At 36.6% G+C, this 18,029-nt stretch overlaps 2 protein-coding genes across 10 annotated transcripts in view; one reads left to right on the forward strand and one right to left on the reverse strand.

Moving 5' to 3' along the window:
* LOC147830940 (uncharacterized) overlaps positions 1-18,029 on the forward strand; it is a 211,534-nt gene that overhangs the window by 98,947 nt on the left and 94,558 nt on the right. For 3 of the 9 annotated variants that reach the window (XR_015526733.1, XR_015526735.1, XM_087312558.1), the window contains one exon: positions 9,092-9,195. The exons of 5 other annotated variants lie outside the window; for them this stretch is intronic. Coding sequence is in view for 1 of the 4 variants with exons in the window: in XM_087312558.1 (XP_087168684.1) it covers positions 9,092-9,195 (104 nt within the window). In the remaining 3 variants the exon portion in view is untranslated. Of the gene's footprint in view, positions 1-9,091; positions 12,361-18,029 lie in introns of those variants that run through there. One more of the 9 variants, XR_015526730.1, reaches the window with a different exon arrangement.
* foxb1a (forkhead box B1a) lies at positions 5,091-7,001 on the reverse strand. Its single transcript, NM_131285.1, is given in 1 exon segment — positions 5,091-7,001. A coding segment is annotated over 1 exon segment (894 nt). The 5' UTR covers positions 6,858-7,001; the 3' UTR covers positions 5,091-5,963.

The raw sequence follows: 18,029 nt of genomic DNA on the forward strand, positions 1-18,029 counted from the left end.
GCTATAAAATAGATACAGAAAAAATAAACGTACACTCTAAAAAATACAGGGTTATTTTTTCTACCCAAATCTTGGGTTGAGGCATTTGTTTGAATTTTTTGGGGGTTATTTTCAGAGTCTTGGGTAGTTTCAACCCAGCTCTTTGGGTTAAATCAACTCACAGCAGGGGCTGACTGGGATACCACATATTATATACTAATTTGTTTAAATGCAATGAAAATAGTGTAGCATAAACGCAGATTCTCTGCATTTACAGATGATTAAAATGAGATTTATGCTCATAGTCAGACCTTTCTGAATTTAAAAAAAAATTCTTACTAGCACCATTCGTACACCTGTAATCAAAGCTGCACATCCCCCACCGTACTTCAGTGACGCCGAGTCAAAACAGCACAATTGCTGGGTCATCTTTCGCAGGCATTTTTGGATCAAATTAACCCATTATTTAAGTAAAACGAACCAATTATTGTGCAGAAAAAAACAACCCATTTATGGGGTTAAAAATAATAACCCAATTACTTGGGTTAATTTAACCCCTGATGTGTTTTGTCCCATATTTACCCAGCAGTAGGGTTAAAAACAACACAATTTGGGTGTTTTTTGGAGTTTAGACCGGTCACATTAGACCCATGTAGTGCATCAAAGGGTTAACTGACTGAATTACTTACAACCCAACTGATGTCAGTTTACCCCATGTGTGATAAAAAAGTGCAGGTTTAATGAACAACATATTTTACACCATTAATATCTGACACTATATTAGCTGCTATTAGCTGACATATTTACAACCAAATTGATGTCAGTTTTCCCAGTTTATTATATGAAATTACTGGGTAAAAATAGGCTACGCACTGTACATGGTATATATATATATATATATATATATATATATACACACACAGTCTATATATGATTCTATATGAGCAGTTTATCCAATGTGTGATTTTAAAATTTCATCATATTTGACACCATTAACATCTGACACAACAACCAAACTAATGTCTGTTTTCCCAATTTGTCATATGAAATTACTGGTTAAAAATACATAAGCTACATACTGTACATAAATATATATATATATATATATATATATATATATATATATATATATATATATATATATATATATATATATACACACACACACACACACACACACACACACACACACACACACACACACACACACATATATATATATATATATATATATATATATATATATATATATATATATATATATATATATATATATATATATATATACACACATACATACATACACACACACACACACCAATATATATTTCTATATGAGCAGTACCGTACATATGTGATCTAAAATTGCTGGTCTAATAACCCGGATTCGACACTTAATATTTGACACAATAACTCAGTGTTTAGGCGTTATTAGCTGACTGAATTATTTACAACCAACTGATGTCAGTTTTCCCAATTTGTCATATAAAAATTATCCAGCAAACAATTTTGTTTAATATACGTCTAATAGATTTCTAAACATAGACAGCTTGGCTAAAACAAGACTAAACTTCTAATATATAAGAACAGCTCAAAACTAAACTATTTGCCAAATAGACAGGTTAGACAGACTTTATATAGTCATTCATTTCTGTTTATTTGATGACTAGTCTAGTTTTGGCCTATTTTTAGACAACTATTAGATTTTCACTGACAGCCCAAGTGTAGATTGAGGTAAAGTTGGTTTTATATTTGCACATTTGTTTAGTGACAACTTGATACCCTCCCTATATTGTTTACTATTGTACTTTGAATATTCGGACATGCAAATATGACTTTAATGCAACAATAGTACTATTTATTTGACTGTGAACAATGTTGTACTATCTGAAATGTTATTATTAAGGAGAGAGTCCAAATCTGTGAATATTAAACCAACTGCACCTCAATCTAAATTTGGGCTCTCAGTGAAAATCTAATTTAGCCTTGTTTTGTTTTGACGATTGGGTTTAGACGTCTATTAGACATCTATTACACATCTTTAAAAAAATCCTTGCTGGGTACTGGTTTAACAAGCGTTTATGCAAATAACATGTTAAAGTCTTAGCTTAGTTGTCTGAAGAACTTACAACATACTCGATTTGATGTCCGTTTTCCCCACACTCGTGATGTAAAACGATTGGTTCAACGATCTAAATCGTTTTCCTCAAACAATATCTGACATAACACACCCCTGAGTTTAGCTTCTCGTTTGCCTTGATGACTAGTCCAAGTTCACCTCTCATCCAGCAAAACAAATGAAGTCATTCGAGTTCAGCGAAAGCCAAAAATCAACCAAAGTTCTGTCAACGCGACTTGACTTATCGCTCGACAATAAACAACCGTCCACTGTCCATTTCATCTGGAGGTTAAGTCGAGTTTATTACCGACGCCTCGGCCGGCTTGCATTAAGCAAATCATAAATTATGCATGCTAATTACCTTGGGCTCCCACTGTAATGAATTCTTTTAATTAAACCAGCGCATTGTGGTTTTGCGTGGCGCGCTCTATATTTTATCCCTCCTGCCTGGGATGACCTTCTTCTGCAGGAGTGGATCATGTAGTGGATGCTTCGCTTTTGTCTTTGCTTACACAACAGAGTTCACGCCGGTGTTAATGAACAGAGAAAACCCACTCGAAGACAACTGAGGCCTCCGTCATTATACGAGCCCTGAAATCACAACAAGCTAATGCTCTCCAGCATAATGTGGAGAAGGTAAAGCACTCGCCTGACAGCGCTGATTTGAAGAGGGCAGATTATATCGACACGAGTTCAGAGGTGTGCTGCACATAACTACACAGTGGTTTACTTAAAAGAAAGTTTTGTATTCGAATGCACACCGAACATAAATCTGATATTTAAGCACCCGAGCGATCCTGCGTTTCACAAACAATTACAACTAATATGCTAATTGTATGCTGACATTTTGAAGAAGTTGTTTTGAAACGATTAAAACTTAATAGGTGTCTTCTTTAAAAAAAAAAAAACATAGACTTTATTTGTTTTTACAGGAATTGGCTATCGAGGTTTCATTTAGTATTATCTGCACGAAATGTAAAGCTGAAGATTTTAAATTCAACCCTATAAAAAGGATTTTATTGAACATGATACCTTAATAAATACAGAAATATAATTTGAAATTATATTTGTTTAGTATTGTTAGTACGCCAGTACGTTTAGCAGTAATGCAATGTGTGCGAATATGGGGAAAAAATCTACAGGTTATTAATAAAGTAAATAAACACAATAATCGACTTGTGCTGTTATGCAAAAAAATGCATTAAACTATCTCATGATATTTATGTTGGTTTTAGTCTTTACTATTTTTATCTATTAAAATTAAAGTTATTAATATTTCTGCACAGTTCTTTTTATATCTTGTTAAATTGATCAATGTATTTGTCGTTTCGTTAAAACAAATAAACAAATAGTTTTTACCATATTTTCACACTATGAAATCTGTCGATTCGGTTTAAATGTCTATTTTGTTTTTTAAACAAACAAAAAAAAAAAAATTTAGATATTCCATTTGTGTTTCCCCTGTAAAACATGTCTTTTTTATACATAACCATTTACATATAATAAACATAACAAATTTAAGACGCTGAATTTATTTATGCAAAGCATGTCCCATTCGCTTTAAATATGATCATTAAAATTGCGTCTATTTTCCCCTCATGAAATGTTAAACATAATTATTAATATAATAATATAACACATAATTGTTAATAAAATGTTGTATTGTCTCTGTAAAACGTGTAGGCTATATTTTATTCTTAATTTAATTTAAAAAATACGCGATAAACTAGAGTAAACATCAACGCAACACAATGTCAAACCCCAAAAAGAAAGTAAAGGAAAAGAAAAGCGAAAAGAGAAGGGTGGAAAAAAAAACTTGCAGTGTTGTGCAAACAGTCTCTCAGGGGGAGGGGTTGGATTTAAATTCCAAAGGGGTCTCAGAACTCGTTTCCTAGTCCCCCAGTCAGCTATGTGTTTGTGAGAAATCGGCCTTTTTGTCTTGCTGAAAAAAGACTAAATCTACATCGGTGGCCCAGTCTAAGTTTGCAATTCTTTGCACTTTCTATTCAAGTGAATGAGGGTGAATGAAGTGGCCAGGGACCCTTTATTTGATCAGCTCAATTGCATAAAGTGACGGAATTCTAATGTATTTGCTTAATATCCCGGAGAAGGCTGATGCTCTCTGTGCGGGGACGCAAACAATGCACCTGTTTCTCGCATTCTGACCGCGACATATCCTTTATCGATGGACCCCCCATTAAATCCGAGAGTAAAATAGAGGGTAAAATGCTGGAAAGCGGTGTAAAAAAATCTTGGGTGTTGATATAAAAACGTAGGACACATTTCAAGAGTAATTAAAATTGAAAATATTAAAATAAAGCGTTAGGTGAATTAATTGTTTATTTGTTTTAGTTTTAATTTAATTATCGATTTAGGAAAAAACATTTAAATGATTTATACATAGTTGTATTTATGTATTAAAAATAAATATACAGGCAAACGAAGCATTTTCATCATCAGAAATGCCTTTTTAAGTTTAAAATGTAAATGTAAAGGTTTAGACTGTGGCTGAAGCGAGAAGCTGTGCTGATGAATGAGTCTGCTTGTGTGTGCTGTGACTGCGGCACAGTAACTTCATGCATCCTAATCAAGAGCTTCATTCATTTATTCCAGTCCGTCGCGTTTTCCTCGAAGAAAAGTGATCACCTGCATCAAGCGATGAGCGAATTTAAATAGTTAAAAATAAATGTTATGGTAATATATCTGTAATATACACACGTGGTTATTGTACAGTAAATAAAAAGACGCTTAATCTTGGTGAGACTGTTAATAGTAAAGCAAAAATATTGCGAATGTAGCCCAACTAAAGTTTGTAAAAAGAAAAGGAGATGTTTGCTATGTTTGTTTGTTTGTTTGTTATTAATATGACCTGATTATAGCAGTGATAATAATTAGTGTTTGCTTTACACAAGTGTGCATGAGTATTTTAGTTGTGTGAAGAAAGAGAAAACATCCGCTAAAATAATAAAAAACGAACACAAGAGCAAATGTGTAAGTTTACACCATTTTAATGAAAAAATATTCTGATGACCAAGTTCGTAATTTAATGCAGACGTTTTGCACATCTTTTAAAAGCACGCATGCTTGCAGCAAAACAACACAAAGTCTGGAAAAAGGCATGCTTTATATCTGAACAAAAAGTACAAATGTACGGCATTTTAATACACATGGTCACCACGGCTTTAAATTAAACGCTCACAAAACATTTCCTGCAAAATATAATGTAAAACATCTAACTAAAAAGTGCATTTGACACAATTTCAATATCACTTATTTGCAATTATTCACATATTTACTTAATGACCCTATCCTATTTTTACTTCAAGTTTGCAATTGTAGCATACTGTACTTGTGTGTGTGTGTGTGTGTTTGTGTGTGTGTGTGTTTTAGATCAAGTATTTGGTTTGCAGACTGAGACAAGTTTAGTCGTCTAGAAAGTTAGTAGCATGACTACCAACCCTAAAAATAGTGAGCATTCCGACTTATACGCACATAGTATTTCAGTGTACTATCAGTTATCTAATAGGCGATATAACCTGCGAGAAAAACGACGAGCACTTGCCTTGTGCGATTCAAACACGATCGCAGTGCTTGGATTTGTCGAATAAACACATAAATTCTGGATATTTAGGTTGTAAAAAAACAAAACAAAAACTCTTCATTTTACAATATGATATCCGTGTCGATCCATGTGATTGGACTCATCAAAAGCAACACTTAGAAATCTCAACACATACACATAAATTAACACCACTGCAACATAGATAGCTCTTGCCTTGATTGTATAGCCAGTGTCTGTCAAGGTCTATAATTAAAATTCAACTTTGGAGTACAGGTGCTGACCGGCAGGCCCAGTCCGCAGGTGTCAGTGCACCGCGACCGACTGCAGCGTCGCGGGTCCCGTCAGGGTTTCGCTCGGGGTGGCCGGGCTGCTTTGGCTGGTCGCTGTCTGCGGGGACGTCGGGCTCAGAGATTGCGGAGAGTTCGATAGGAATGCCGGGATGTGGTGAGGCAGCGCCGCCGGGGTCGGCTTGATCGGGACGGGGATCGCCGGTAAGGTTTGTCCGCCGTGGCAGAGCGACTTGATGGGCACACCGTAGGCACTATAATCGCTGCTTGTCATGGAGATGGGAGCCGCGCTGTCCATCATACTAGTGCTGTACATATGGGGCCAGGCTGTGGTCAGCTGGTTGTGGAGGGGGTACCCGGTGGAGAACGCCAGTCCTCCGGGAACTTTGTACTCTCGGGCGATGATGTTCTCGATGGCGAACGGGTGCTTGAACGTGGACGGCTGGGAAACTCCCAGGTTGTAGCTGGACATCTGAGGGAGGTGTGTGCCTAGGGCACTGAGCCGGAGCTTGGCGTGCTGCTGGAGGTAGTGGGCAGCGTCTGAGGGCTTGCTGGGTGCCAGGTGCTCTGATGTCATCACCTTGAAGCGTTTGCGGCGTCGCAGGAAACTTCCGTTCTCGAACATGTCTCCGCAGCTGGGATGGAGCGCCCAGAAACTACCCTTCCCGGGCTGGTCCGGGCGCCGGGGGATTTTAATGAAGCAGTCGTTGAAGGAGAGGTTGTGGCGGAGGGAGTTCTGCCAGCGCTGGGTGTTTTCCCGGTAGTACGGAAAGCGATCCATGATAAACTTGTAGATCTCGCTGAGAGGGAGCATCTTCTCCGGACAACTCTGGATGGCCATGGCGGTGAGTGAAATGTAGGAGTACGGCGGTTTCTGATCGCTGTAGGTGTTTCTCCCGGGTCTGGGCATCCTGTCCTAATCGCGTTGAAAGTCAGTCGGGGAAATTCAGTATTTCGCAAGTTTTTGTTTTCGCCGAGACGCGGACGTCCTGCGAGTTCACTTCTTGAACTCAAGAAAGAACAAGTGTCTTCCTTCTTTCCAGGCCAGCTTGAATGGACCAGATCCCCTCTCTCTCGCACACACTCACTCTCTCTCTCTCTCTCGTTCTTGATATGACTAAGAGCTAAGTGGCTGCCTCCATGTCCTTCCTCTAACCATCTGATAGTTTTATGTGGCGACATGGGCAGAAAAGACCCCTGTAGAGGCGCTTCATTAATGTGCCACTTCTTCGCTATCACATGACAATCGCCTTGGGAGGAGGGGGGCTGGGAGAAAGGCATAATCTGGTTTCATTTACACCTATTTACATGGACACCTTGGGCCAATAGAAATCATTTCCATTTGAAGACAGAGCAAAGGGGTGAAAAGGCTCGGCAACCGGAATTGAACTGCGATGGCACCCGGTAACAGTGTGTGAAGGTATGTGTGTGAACCTTTCTGCGCGCTTCGTAGGGTGCTCGGTCTACAATTCACACGTACAAATGGAGCTACTGAGCAATGGGATGTTTGACATGGAAATTGGCTGGAACTTGCATGCAGTTTGCATTGTTACTTTTTGCTTGTCTTGCTGTCATGACACAGTTCGTATGACTTTCGCCGGCTTTGTTACGCCTCATGTCAATTGCACCCCAACGTAAACATGCGGAGGGCAAATTAAACCGTGTAGCGACACATTTTCTTCGTGTATTTCCACATGACCAACCTGAGCGCCTCGTTATTATAATGAGCCAAGGGAGTCATACATGTGTCATTTGGCCCATAAGCATATGTTTATTGGCAACTAGGAAATGAGCTTCACGGATGGTCTTTTACAGCAGTCAGGCGATATATTTGATTAAATGACAAGAACAATTTAAGACGAACGTGCACATATTAATCGCTGCTTAAAGTGCAAGTTAAATTGCTGCATTCAAATTAAAATTTTATTCATTCTTAATAGAAATAAGTTAAACTTTGAATTAAAATAAATGCTTAACGAGTACAAAACAATTTAGTGAATAGGAACAAAAATGTTAAGGCACGATGATGAGAATGTATAGCCTATTTACCGTGCAATTAATAACAATACGACTAAATAATTACGCATAGTTCATTACACGGTGCTTACTTATGCAAATACGCATTAACACTGTAATGTAAAGTGTGAAGAAATGATCAAAGCACATTTGGCAAATGATTTATATTCGCTTAAATTTAGAGCCAAATCTCATTATTGCGGTTTTAAATGCGCGGGCACATCCGACAATATTAACCGCAATACTTGAGATACCTCTTGACGAAGCCGAAGACTGGATAAATATAAAAAAGCACGACCTGCGAGCACAGTAAGGCGCTCCACGTGTGTTAATAATTCGCATTATATTTTTTATGCAAATTAAAAGTGTGAGATTTCTTCTTATAAAGTCACACAAGACGTGACCCGGAGGGCGCTTCAGAAAATGTGCAAACATTTAAACAAAACAAAACAAACAACAACAAAAAAAAACCTTCTTGAAATGAAACTTCATGATGCCAGGCGGGCTTTTGTGCTCATGTAAAGCAAACTGAAAAGTACTTCAGATATGCAAATAAAGCCTTCAGAGTGGCGTTGTGAAAACTGTATAAAATATCCATAAGTCAATTATATGAATGTGAAAACCAAATGGAAGCCTATTTTGAGCAATGGCCATTCAAGCTTTTTTTTTCAGGGCTCAGCAAGGGCCACCTTTCCGCTTGGCGAGTTTGCAATGAGATGGACCACACACGAGCTCGCGGATTTGCTCATAATTTATGCAAATTTCCCACCATAAATCCACCAATGAGACCCCTGACTGCTCTGACGGATCGCGAATAGAATCAACCATACAAGTGATTAGAAGCGATGCGCATTGTTTATTTTGATGCCTGTTTGGAAGATGCAGGAGGGAAAAAGGTCTGTATCTAAACCGCGGGAAGAGAAAGAGAGAGAGAGAGAGAAAAAAACAGGCAGCTAATATTTACAAAACAGGAGGAAAGTACCAAGCACAGCGTTATAGTTTCCTTGGTTGCCGCACAATCACCGTCTCAAAAACACTTTCTTTCCAAGCTAGGAAGTCATGCAGCTTCTCGCTGCGCCATGAAGTACCTCTTTTTAACTTGTCATTCCTCTGCTTGTGTATTGACAGAAAAGGGCCAAAGGATTCCAATTTTCCAGGCTTCTTTCACATGAAGTTTTCCAGAGTTCTTCAGAGGCTGTCTTTGGGAAGCGGCGGCGAGCTTGTGTGACAGAGCAAGTATTCTTCAATGAATCTGCCGACAAAAAGTATCCGGCACCTTCAGTGCGCGTGAGAGAGAGAGGGGAGAGTTTGTGTTTGCGCTCATAAAAAGCATTTATTTCTCTGCCCAAATGTTTACCCAGACAAGAAACAATGGAAAAACAACTATGTGACTTTCAAGTGTTTTCAAGGATGCGTTCGGCATAAAAATAACACCCGATAAAACACTTCACACGAGAGTGTACGCACACAACTGGATAATATAAACGAAAACCCTCTGTGGACATGGGTTTGGTATATGCTTATTTACATATATCAAACTTTTACATGATATCAAATTGATTATCATTTCAAACATTTAAATATACACTTCGTATATATTATATATCTTATTTTAGTACATTTATCTGTCTATTTGTTTTGCGTTTTAAATTATTGACTAATATATCAACTAAATATTGACATAATAAAATATAAATCAATTAAAAAAAACACAAACGTATTATTTAAATAATCTTTGTGCTAATTAAATGCATGCCTGCTTAAACACTATGACATTTAAAAATGTAAACACTAACTAAAACGAGCATATTGAATAAATACACGACGCAAATAAACATTTTTAAAATTGTCATATAAAATTGCCATTGTCACTATTCAATTATTATGTTCAAAGTCCCCCCTTTTTGGATCTGTTCCCAGACCCTTTTAATTACACGTGTACCGTGTAAAATGTATTTGCAATATTATGCAAATGAGGCCGGTCGCCCGCGCGCTGATCCCACAGACGCGCAGTTGAATGTTTTCACAGTTAATCACGCGCACAATGGCACAGTATCAACCTGTGATGAGGGACCACCCAACTCATTGCACCTTTTCCCCCGTATTTTCGCGGGATAAAGTTTCCGGCAGCTGTCATGGAAATCAGCTTTGTCCTTAACTTAACGGTTAACCAATGTGACGAGGACGAGCCGTGCGTATTTGTTCACTGAAGATTTGCTGCCGCTTTTTTTTTCCTACGGAAAGCGCGCAACTGCAAATGCCACCGCGGTTCCTGAATGGCTCGAGTCCCTGCAGCAGTAGATCAACTGTATAATGTGCGAGTGAGTTTGGTCATTTGTACAAGCCGAACAAAGGTTGGTCTAAGCCAAATTGCATTGCACTTGTGAACCGGGGGCTCTACTCTTAAGTATCTTTTACAGCTGGGGGGACCGAGGACAATTTTGTGTGCGTCTGAAAAAGGCAGAAAAACAAAGGCACTTTCTGAAGCATCTTAAAGTAGAGTAGTGAGGCGTGACATTCCCAGGGCGATGGGACACAAAGGCTGAGGTCACGCGGATGAAAAAGAGAATCAAACAGCCACTTTCACACGTCTGCCCTCCGCCGCACAATAGGAAACAAATGTTGTTAAAAAAGGATCGATGCCATTCATTGTAAGGCAGCGAATGATAGCAAAACAATATTGTCAAACTGAATCAACTTTGGGATATGCTGCCACCCAGGAAAAAAAAGGAGGGACGGGGAGAGATTTTAGCTCTGCCTTTTACATCCGTGCAAGAGCCGTCAATAGAGAGGAAACCGAGCAGCACATTTTCAACAACAATAAAATAAAACTTTGGTGTGTAGCATGCCTTCATAACTACTCTAAAAACACCAAATGGTCTTACCACGAAAAAAGTACACACTTATAATAATAATAATAATAATAATAATAATAATAATAATAATAATAATAATGGCTAATTTTTATATGTATTGCTTTATATGTTTTACAAATATCCCCGAGTTGAGTCATACTTGATATATAAAGAATTAAAAGCACAATGACATTGATAAACAAAGCTCAAAGTCTTTATTTACTTACTTTTTTATTTAATTATTTGTTTTTTGTTGTTTGTTTTGGTCACTGTAAATTATTTGGATTACTGTATGTAGATTAGGCTATAAACGGCGTGTTTTAGTGCATTAGTCTATTATTATTCATTTTTCTAGATAGGCCTATTATTAAAAACAGCCTATTTTAATGTTTCATCATTAACATAAACTCATCTGCTTTCTACGGGAAATCAAAATGTCATGACAAAAATATTTGGCTGTAGATAAGGGTACACAAAGGTGTCTTTTAGTGCATAAGTCTATTATTTATAATATATATATATATATTTTTAGATAGGCCTATTATTAAAAACAGCATATTTTAATATTCCATCATCAACATAAACTGATTTGCTTTCTATGGGAAATCAAAATGTCATGCTAACATTTATTTTCTCAAAAGTGGAGTGTTTGTATAAGGTTTTAGGACACTTTGAACCGCAGAAGTTTGATTAATTATTTCATTCATTCATTCATTCATTCATTCATTCATTTTTCTTAGGCTTGGTCCCTTATTTATCCCCACAGCGGAATGAACCGGTAAATTTAGATCGAATAAAAACGTAATATATTATGACGTGCATCATAAGTAGTATATTTCAGTCATTCTGACCCATGCATATGTATAAATAATATATTGTATAATAACAGTCTTGTCACTCACAAAAAGCTGTAATACAATAAATACCCCTGCCTTACAAATATATTATTATTAATAATATTATTATTATTATTATAGTCTCTATTAAAATAAATACCCCTGCCTTACAATTGTATTATTATTATTATTATTATTATTATTATTATTATTATTATTATCAATGTTATTATTATTATTGTTATTATTATTATCATTATTTTATTATAGTCTCTAATAAAAACCCCTACCTTACAATTGTATTAATATTATTATTTTTATCATTATTAATATTATTATAGTCTATATTAGAATAAATACGCCTGCCTTACAATTGTATTATTATTATTATTATTATTATTATTATTATTATTATTATTATTATTATTATTATTATTATTATAGTCTCTGTTAGTGCTCATCAGGCTGCTGTCGAGCTTTCCGTCATCTCAGTATGTATTTCATCGCGTTATTAGCCCCATCTTTCTCCAGGCAATGTAGATTTACCAAAGAACTAATGAATAAACAAATTGCAATGGCTGGCGGTGTAATTGACATTGTTAATGCAAACATTTGTATAAACATGTTATCAGAATGACTACGTTGGGATACTGTGCCAACAACAATGCATCATAATTCAAAAGCAATAAACGAGGTTTTATGAAGCAATCAAGTTTGTTTTTAGTGATTTAGTGGGTGTGTGTTTATCGATAATCCTTTCGGAAATCTTTTATCAGCATGATCATTACTCAAAAGAAAGCGTTTTCAGTCGCAGCCTAACCTGTCGGACCTTTACATCTGACTCATCCTGCGTTTCCAGAGTCCGAGCAGCATTGTTTTAATGAAGTCTGCGGCGATCTGCTTCCCCCTGAGATGCTTTACGGTGCAATTAAGAGCGTATTTGTGATGCGGCGTATGAATATTCAAGAGAATGTCAATTAATTAGCAGACAGAGGGCTCTCATTACGACGCTCAAAAGCCTTTAGTGGCGAGTGAAAAGCGTAGAGGAGGGGCTCGCGCGCCAATCCTGTTAAACGCTATTATCGCACACTGCCCTCATTTGCTTGATGGACTTTGTCTTAATTATGGGCTTATGGTTTGTTAGCTGTATCATCACATAACTTAAAGGAACCGGCGTGCTATTATATAGGCATTCTGGAGGCAGAGCGCTTGTGTCTTAACTTAAGCATCATGGCTTTACAAACCAACCTATCATTTTAGCGGTCTTCACAGCGGAATGGACTGCTAATTACTCTGGCATTTGTTTTATGCAAGGGATACAAACAAATCAGTCATAATATACTACTAGTTTGTTACATGTTAAGCACATTAACCCCGTTTTTTTTTTTTTTTGGTTTTGTTTTGTTTAATAAATATTTATGTTAGGCTGAAAGTGTTGTTACTGGTATTGTAGCCTAATCACATCGCCAAAACATTAAAACAAAAATATTCCTAGTCGTTTTGTATACCTAAGGGTGGTTATGCTATATGTAGCCTTAGCTAAATGGCGACTGAGCAGGTCAAATTGCTTGCTATTTTGTAAGATCAAAATGAATAAAATGTATTTAAGGCTTGGATTATTACGCTAAAAGTCTATATATTCATGTACTTATAATAACAACAGTAAATGGGGGTTGTACACCAGACTGATTACCATAATCTGTAAAACAGGCGGCAACCCTTCCGGTTCAGGTCTTTTGTGCTGTGTGTTGGTATATTTGGTTTCATTTTCTTCCTTTTTTTCCCTACTATATTTGTTTATTCACTAATTCATTCAATAATTTTCCTTCGGCTTAGTCCATTAATTCTACATGGATCGCCACAGCGGCATGAACCGCCAACCTATCCAGCATATGTTTTATACAGCGTATGCCCTTCCAGCTGCAACCCATCACTGCGAATTTATTTATTCATTAATTTTCCTTCGGCTTAATGCCGTTATTCATCAGGGATTGCCACAGCGGAATGAACTGCCAACTCATTCACCTTATGTTTTACACAGTGGATGCCCTTCCAGCTGCAACCCAGTACTGGGAATTCATTTATTTATTTATTCATTCATTCATTTATTAAATTATTTTTCATTGGTTTAGTCCCTTTATTCTACATGAATTACCACAGCGAAATGAACTGCCAACTTATCCAGCATATTTTTCATACAGCGGATGCCCTTCCATCTGCATCCCAAGACGGGGAAATCTTTCATTCATTCATTCATTCATTCATTCATTCATTCATTCATTCAATCATTCATTAATTTTTCTTTGATCTAGTTTCGTTATTCATAAGTGATCGCCACAGCGGAATGAACAGGCAACTTATCCAGCTTCTTGTTGTTGTTTTTTTATTAATTAATTAATTAATTAATTAATTAATTAATTAATTAATTAATTAATTAATTAATTAATTTATTTATTTATTTATTTATTTATTTATTTATTTACAGCGGATGCCCTTTCAGCTGCAACTCAGACTGGAAATTTATTTATTTATTTATTTATTTATTTATTTATTTATTTATTTATCACGATCTCAGAAAATTGCCAGGAAGTTTTATTTAACAGCTTCTAGGAACGTTCTCCTAACCTGTAGACAACGTTCAATATAAGTCAAGAAAACGTTCCTGGCTAACCAACAGAGAACATTCTGGAAATACAAAAATTTACATCAAAATGGCAACAATACAAAGGTATATTTATAACTCTCTAAAATATAAATATATAAATATATATATATATATATATATATATATATATATATATATATATATATATATATATATATATATATATATATTTGTATTATGCTGACTATACCAAACTGAATAGTTTCTGGCTGAGTTTTTTGTGCAGATCTTCGTCATTTGGATGTTTTGAAACATTTGGATAGTACAAAACGACAACACAAATGTTGTATTTAAGCATTTCTTACACTTAAAAGTCTGTAGGCTATATATTGTCATCATTTTTTTAACAAGGGCGTTTAAAGAGTTTTTCTGATTGTTCATGTGCTTAATAAATCTCATTATGCATAATTATATGCAATGACCCTAAACCAAACCCTAATCGTTAGTACATGTTGTTTATTAAGGGTTCAATTATACAAAGAACACTGTGATATATTTTAAGCGATTAACACTGTATAATTGCGTTTAATTATTGCTGACATGCTTGTACTCATTTTGTTGCTTTCAAAGTGCTGTATATGGGTAACATGAACACTACAGTCAATAAATATCTTTCAAAACACACGTCTGTGCCCTTTATCTCACTACAAACAAAACAGAAAACATACGGGATTATACGGTGTTGTTATTTGCTGGATTTCCCCGTAAAGGTCGCAGCGATAAATACAAAGGTTAGCCGCTAAGCTGAGTCCCATATTAGTATGCATGTAAAATTAATTAGCTGCTTCGCGGTGACATCAAAAAGAAGTACCTGGGAGGACGACGCCTTCAGGGCATGCCGAACATATGCTGGGATTACAGTTAATGGACTAATTACATAAATTAGGCATTCATTATACAGCACATCAGGTGTGGAGGATGTCTCAATTGACTGCAGTCGGGGACGTACGGGGAATCAAAAGGGGTTTTGCTAAAAGGCCGGTCAAGACTCGTTTGTCCAGGCCATTTTTCTTCTAGATAGATAGATAGATAGATAGATAGATAGATAGATAGATAGATAGATAGATAGATAGATAGATAGATAGACGGACTGACTGACAGACAGACAGATAGATATAAATAATGTATAAGAAATAATATAGAGTTTTGAGTTAATTAATATACAACACTAAACCAGTCGAAATATCACTTTAAACTTCTGAAATGTTCACGATAGATAGGCAGGCAGATGGATGGACGGATGGATGGATGGTGGTAGTTCTTCAGTTGGCCATCAGGTGGGGGCAAACATACAAGAGTCTTGAGTTTTCTGAGAAGTAAATTCACAGATGTAAACCACTTGACCTTATTTCAGTTGCAATCCCTACAGAAGACGTTTATTCTGTTTATCTTCTGTCTGTTTATTCGTTTGCTGACTAAATAGGGTTGCGCGAGGCTTTATCTGATATCTAAAATGAAAGTTTTTTCTTCACAATGTAGTGGAGAAAACTAATTTCATGATAATAAACTGAACGTGAAAGTACAGGAGTTATAAACAAACAAACAAACAAACAAACAAACAAACAGAAAACTGGCATGTATAGTATATGTATCTATTTGTATAATTTATGTGGGAGAATTATTATTAATAGTCTTCTATGTAGTAAAATGCTGTATATCTAACATACTGTTTCTATCTATTTTTCTCCCCGTCTCTTTCTGTGTGTGTGTGTGTGTGTGTGTGTGTGTGTGTGTGTGTGTGTGTGTGTGTGTGTGTGTGTGTGTACACACTGGTTTTTGTGACATCAGGACATATCTGTATAATGACATGGGTATGACAACCGGTATTCTAAGAATATTCTATCTATCTATCTATCTATCTATCTATCTATCTATCTATCTATCTATCTATCTATCCATCCATCCATCCATCCATCCATCCATCCATCCATCCATCCATCCATCCATCCATCCATCCATCCATCCATCCATCCATCCATCCATCCATCCATCCATCCATCCATCCATCCATCCATCCATCCATCCATCCATCCATCCATCCATCCATCCATCCATCCACCCACCTAAAAGAAATGTTTAAATGTAAAACACACTCCGTTTATTCTCAGTAAACAACCATTTATAGTCCAGACGATTGTCCCTCTGGTATTCAGTTATTTAATAGTTGCTATTATTCAACATAAACTCAAAATACGAAGATTACGTATTGCTGACCAGCACACCAGGATGATCATATTCAGATTTACAGTGTTTCAGCACCACGGAGAGCACCGGCATTTACAACACTGCCCACAATCTGTGTACTATCCTCTATCTGTGCACTCAGGATAACACAGATGAATATAATGTAGTACACTATTATGGACGCATTATAATGTGAAACACAGAAAAGAGGATATTTTGAAGAATGTTGGTAGTCTATGTCTTCTATAGTAGAAAAGAAAATACAATGGAAGTCAATGGCTGCCTACAAGTTATTACACTAAAAATTAATTGTTAATTGCACATTGCTGCAAACAGTTTATATAAGCGGAATTTAAACAAACTACATTCAACATTACTCGATTTAATTTGTTTAAACTCAGCCCACATTGTTTGCAACCACTTATAGTGAAAAATAGTACATGCAAATTTGTCGTTTATTTTGCAGTGCACCAACATTCTTCAAAATCTCTTCTTTTTTTTCCTTCTGTAGAGCAACTTAAATTGGTAAATGACAGAATTTGTATACTTCAAGTCAACTATCCCTCTGAAGGGATCACTCTTTAGAGCAAGAGGATCAAGTTTTAACCACATCCACCTGTGTCTGAAAGACATCTGGCCCACAACCGTGACACACAGCTGGCTAAATACTGCTGCTAAATGAATGACACACGTCTATTGTGTGTGTGTGTGTGTGTGTGTGTGTGTGGAGGGTCTCTCCTCTCCCCAGTTCATTGAGTCCATATGGAGAAGAACAGCAGGAGTGATGAGTGCTCTACCTGGGGCTCGTGTTTGCTCTATTGAGTGTGACCAGCAGTGTGTGTGTGTGTGTGTGTGTGTGTAACAATCCTCAGCATAATTCATGACTGCCACAGGGACTCCTGTGTACCGATTTGTTATTGGATGTTTTGCCTTCCAAACCGATCCCCTCTGCACAGCTTGTTAAATAGCGCTAAATGGAAAAGACGTCCAGGGATGAAGCTGCTTTCATTTGTTCATATTACTATGACCGGACTGAATGAACATGAAGCAGGAAATATCTGATAAATATATTATAGGAACATTCTCCGCCCTGACTTGCGTTTAAGATTTTTTTCTAGTGAGGGAAGCTACGCAATGAGGATGTTTTGTTATTATGTTGTTAAACATGAGAACTTTGCATCATGCGTTCACACACAGCATGCAAACATGTCACGAGTCTCCATGTCTGCTCAAATGAAATGAACTATAACCTGAGGGTCCCCTGAGTGCACTTAACCTTTGACCCCTGAGACTTTGAGCTTTTCTAGTCTTATCAGACATGTTTTGTTACATGAAACATGATCAAAACCTCAATCATCTCGTTCTACTAGTTATTTTGCATACCATTTTCATACTGATTCCCCCGACCTCATGCACATATTTAGTTTGAGTCAATACAGAGATTCATCTGACTCCATGCACCACTTCACTGCAGTATTTCCCTCCATATATTCATTTTAATCCGTCTAACCATTTGTTTTACTCCA

The sequence above is a fragment of the Danio rerio genome, chromosome 25 (assembly GCF_052040795.2).
Source record: "Danio rerio strain M-AB ecotype USA chromosome 25, GRCz13ab, whole genome shotgun sequence".
NCBI lineage: Eukaryota > Metazoa > Chordata > Actinopteri > Cypriniformes > Danionidae > Danio > Danio rerio.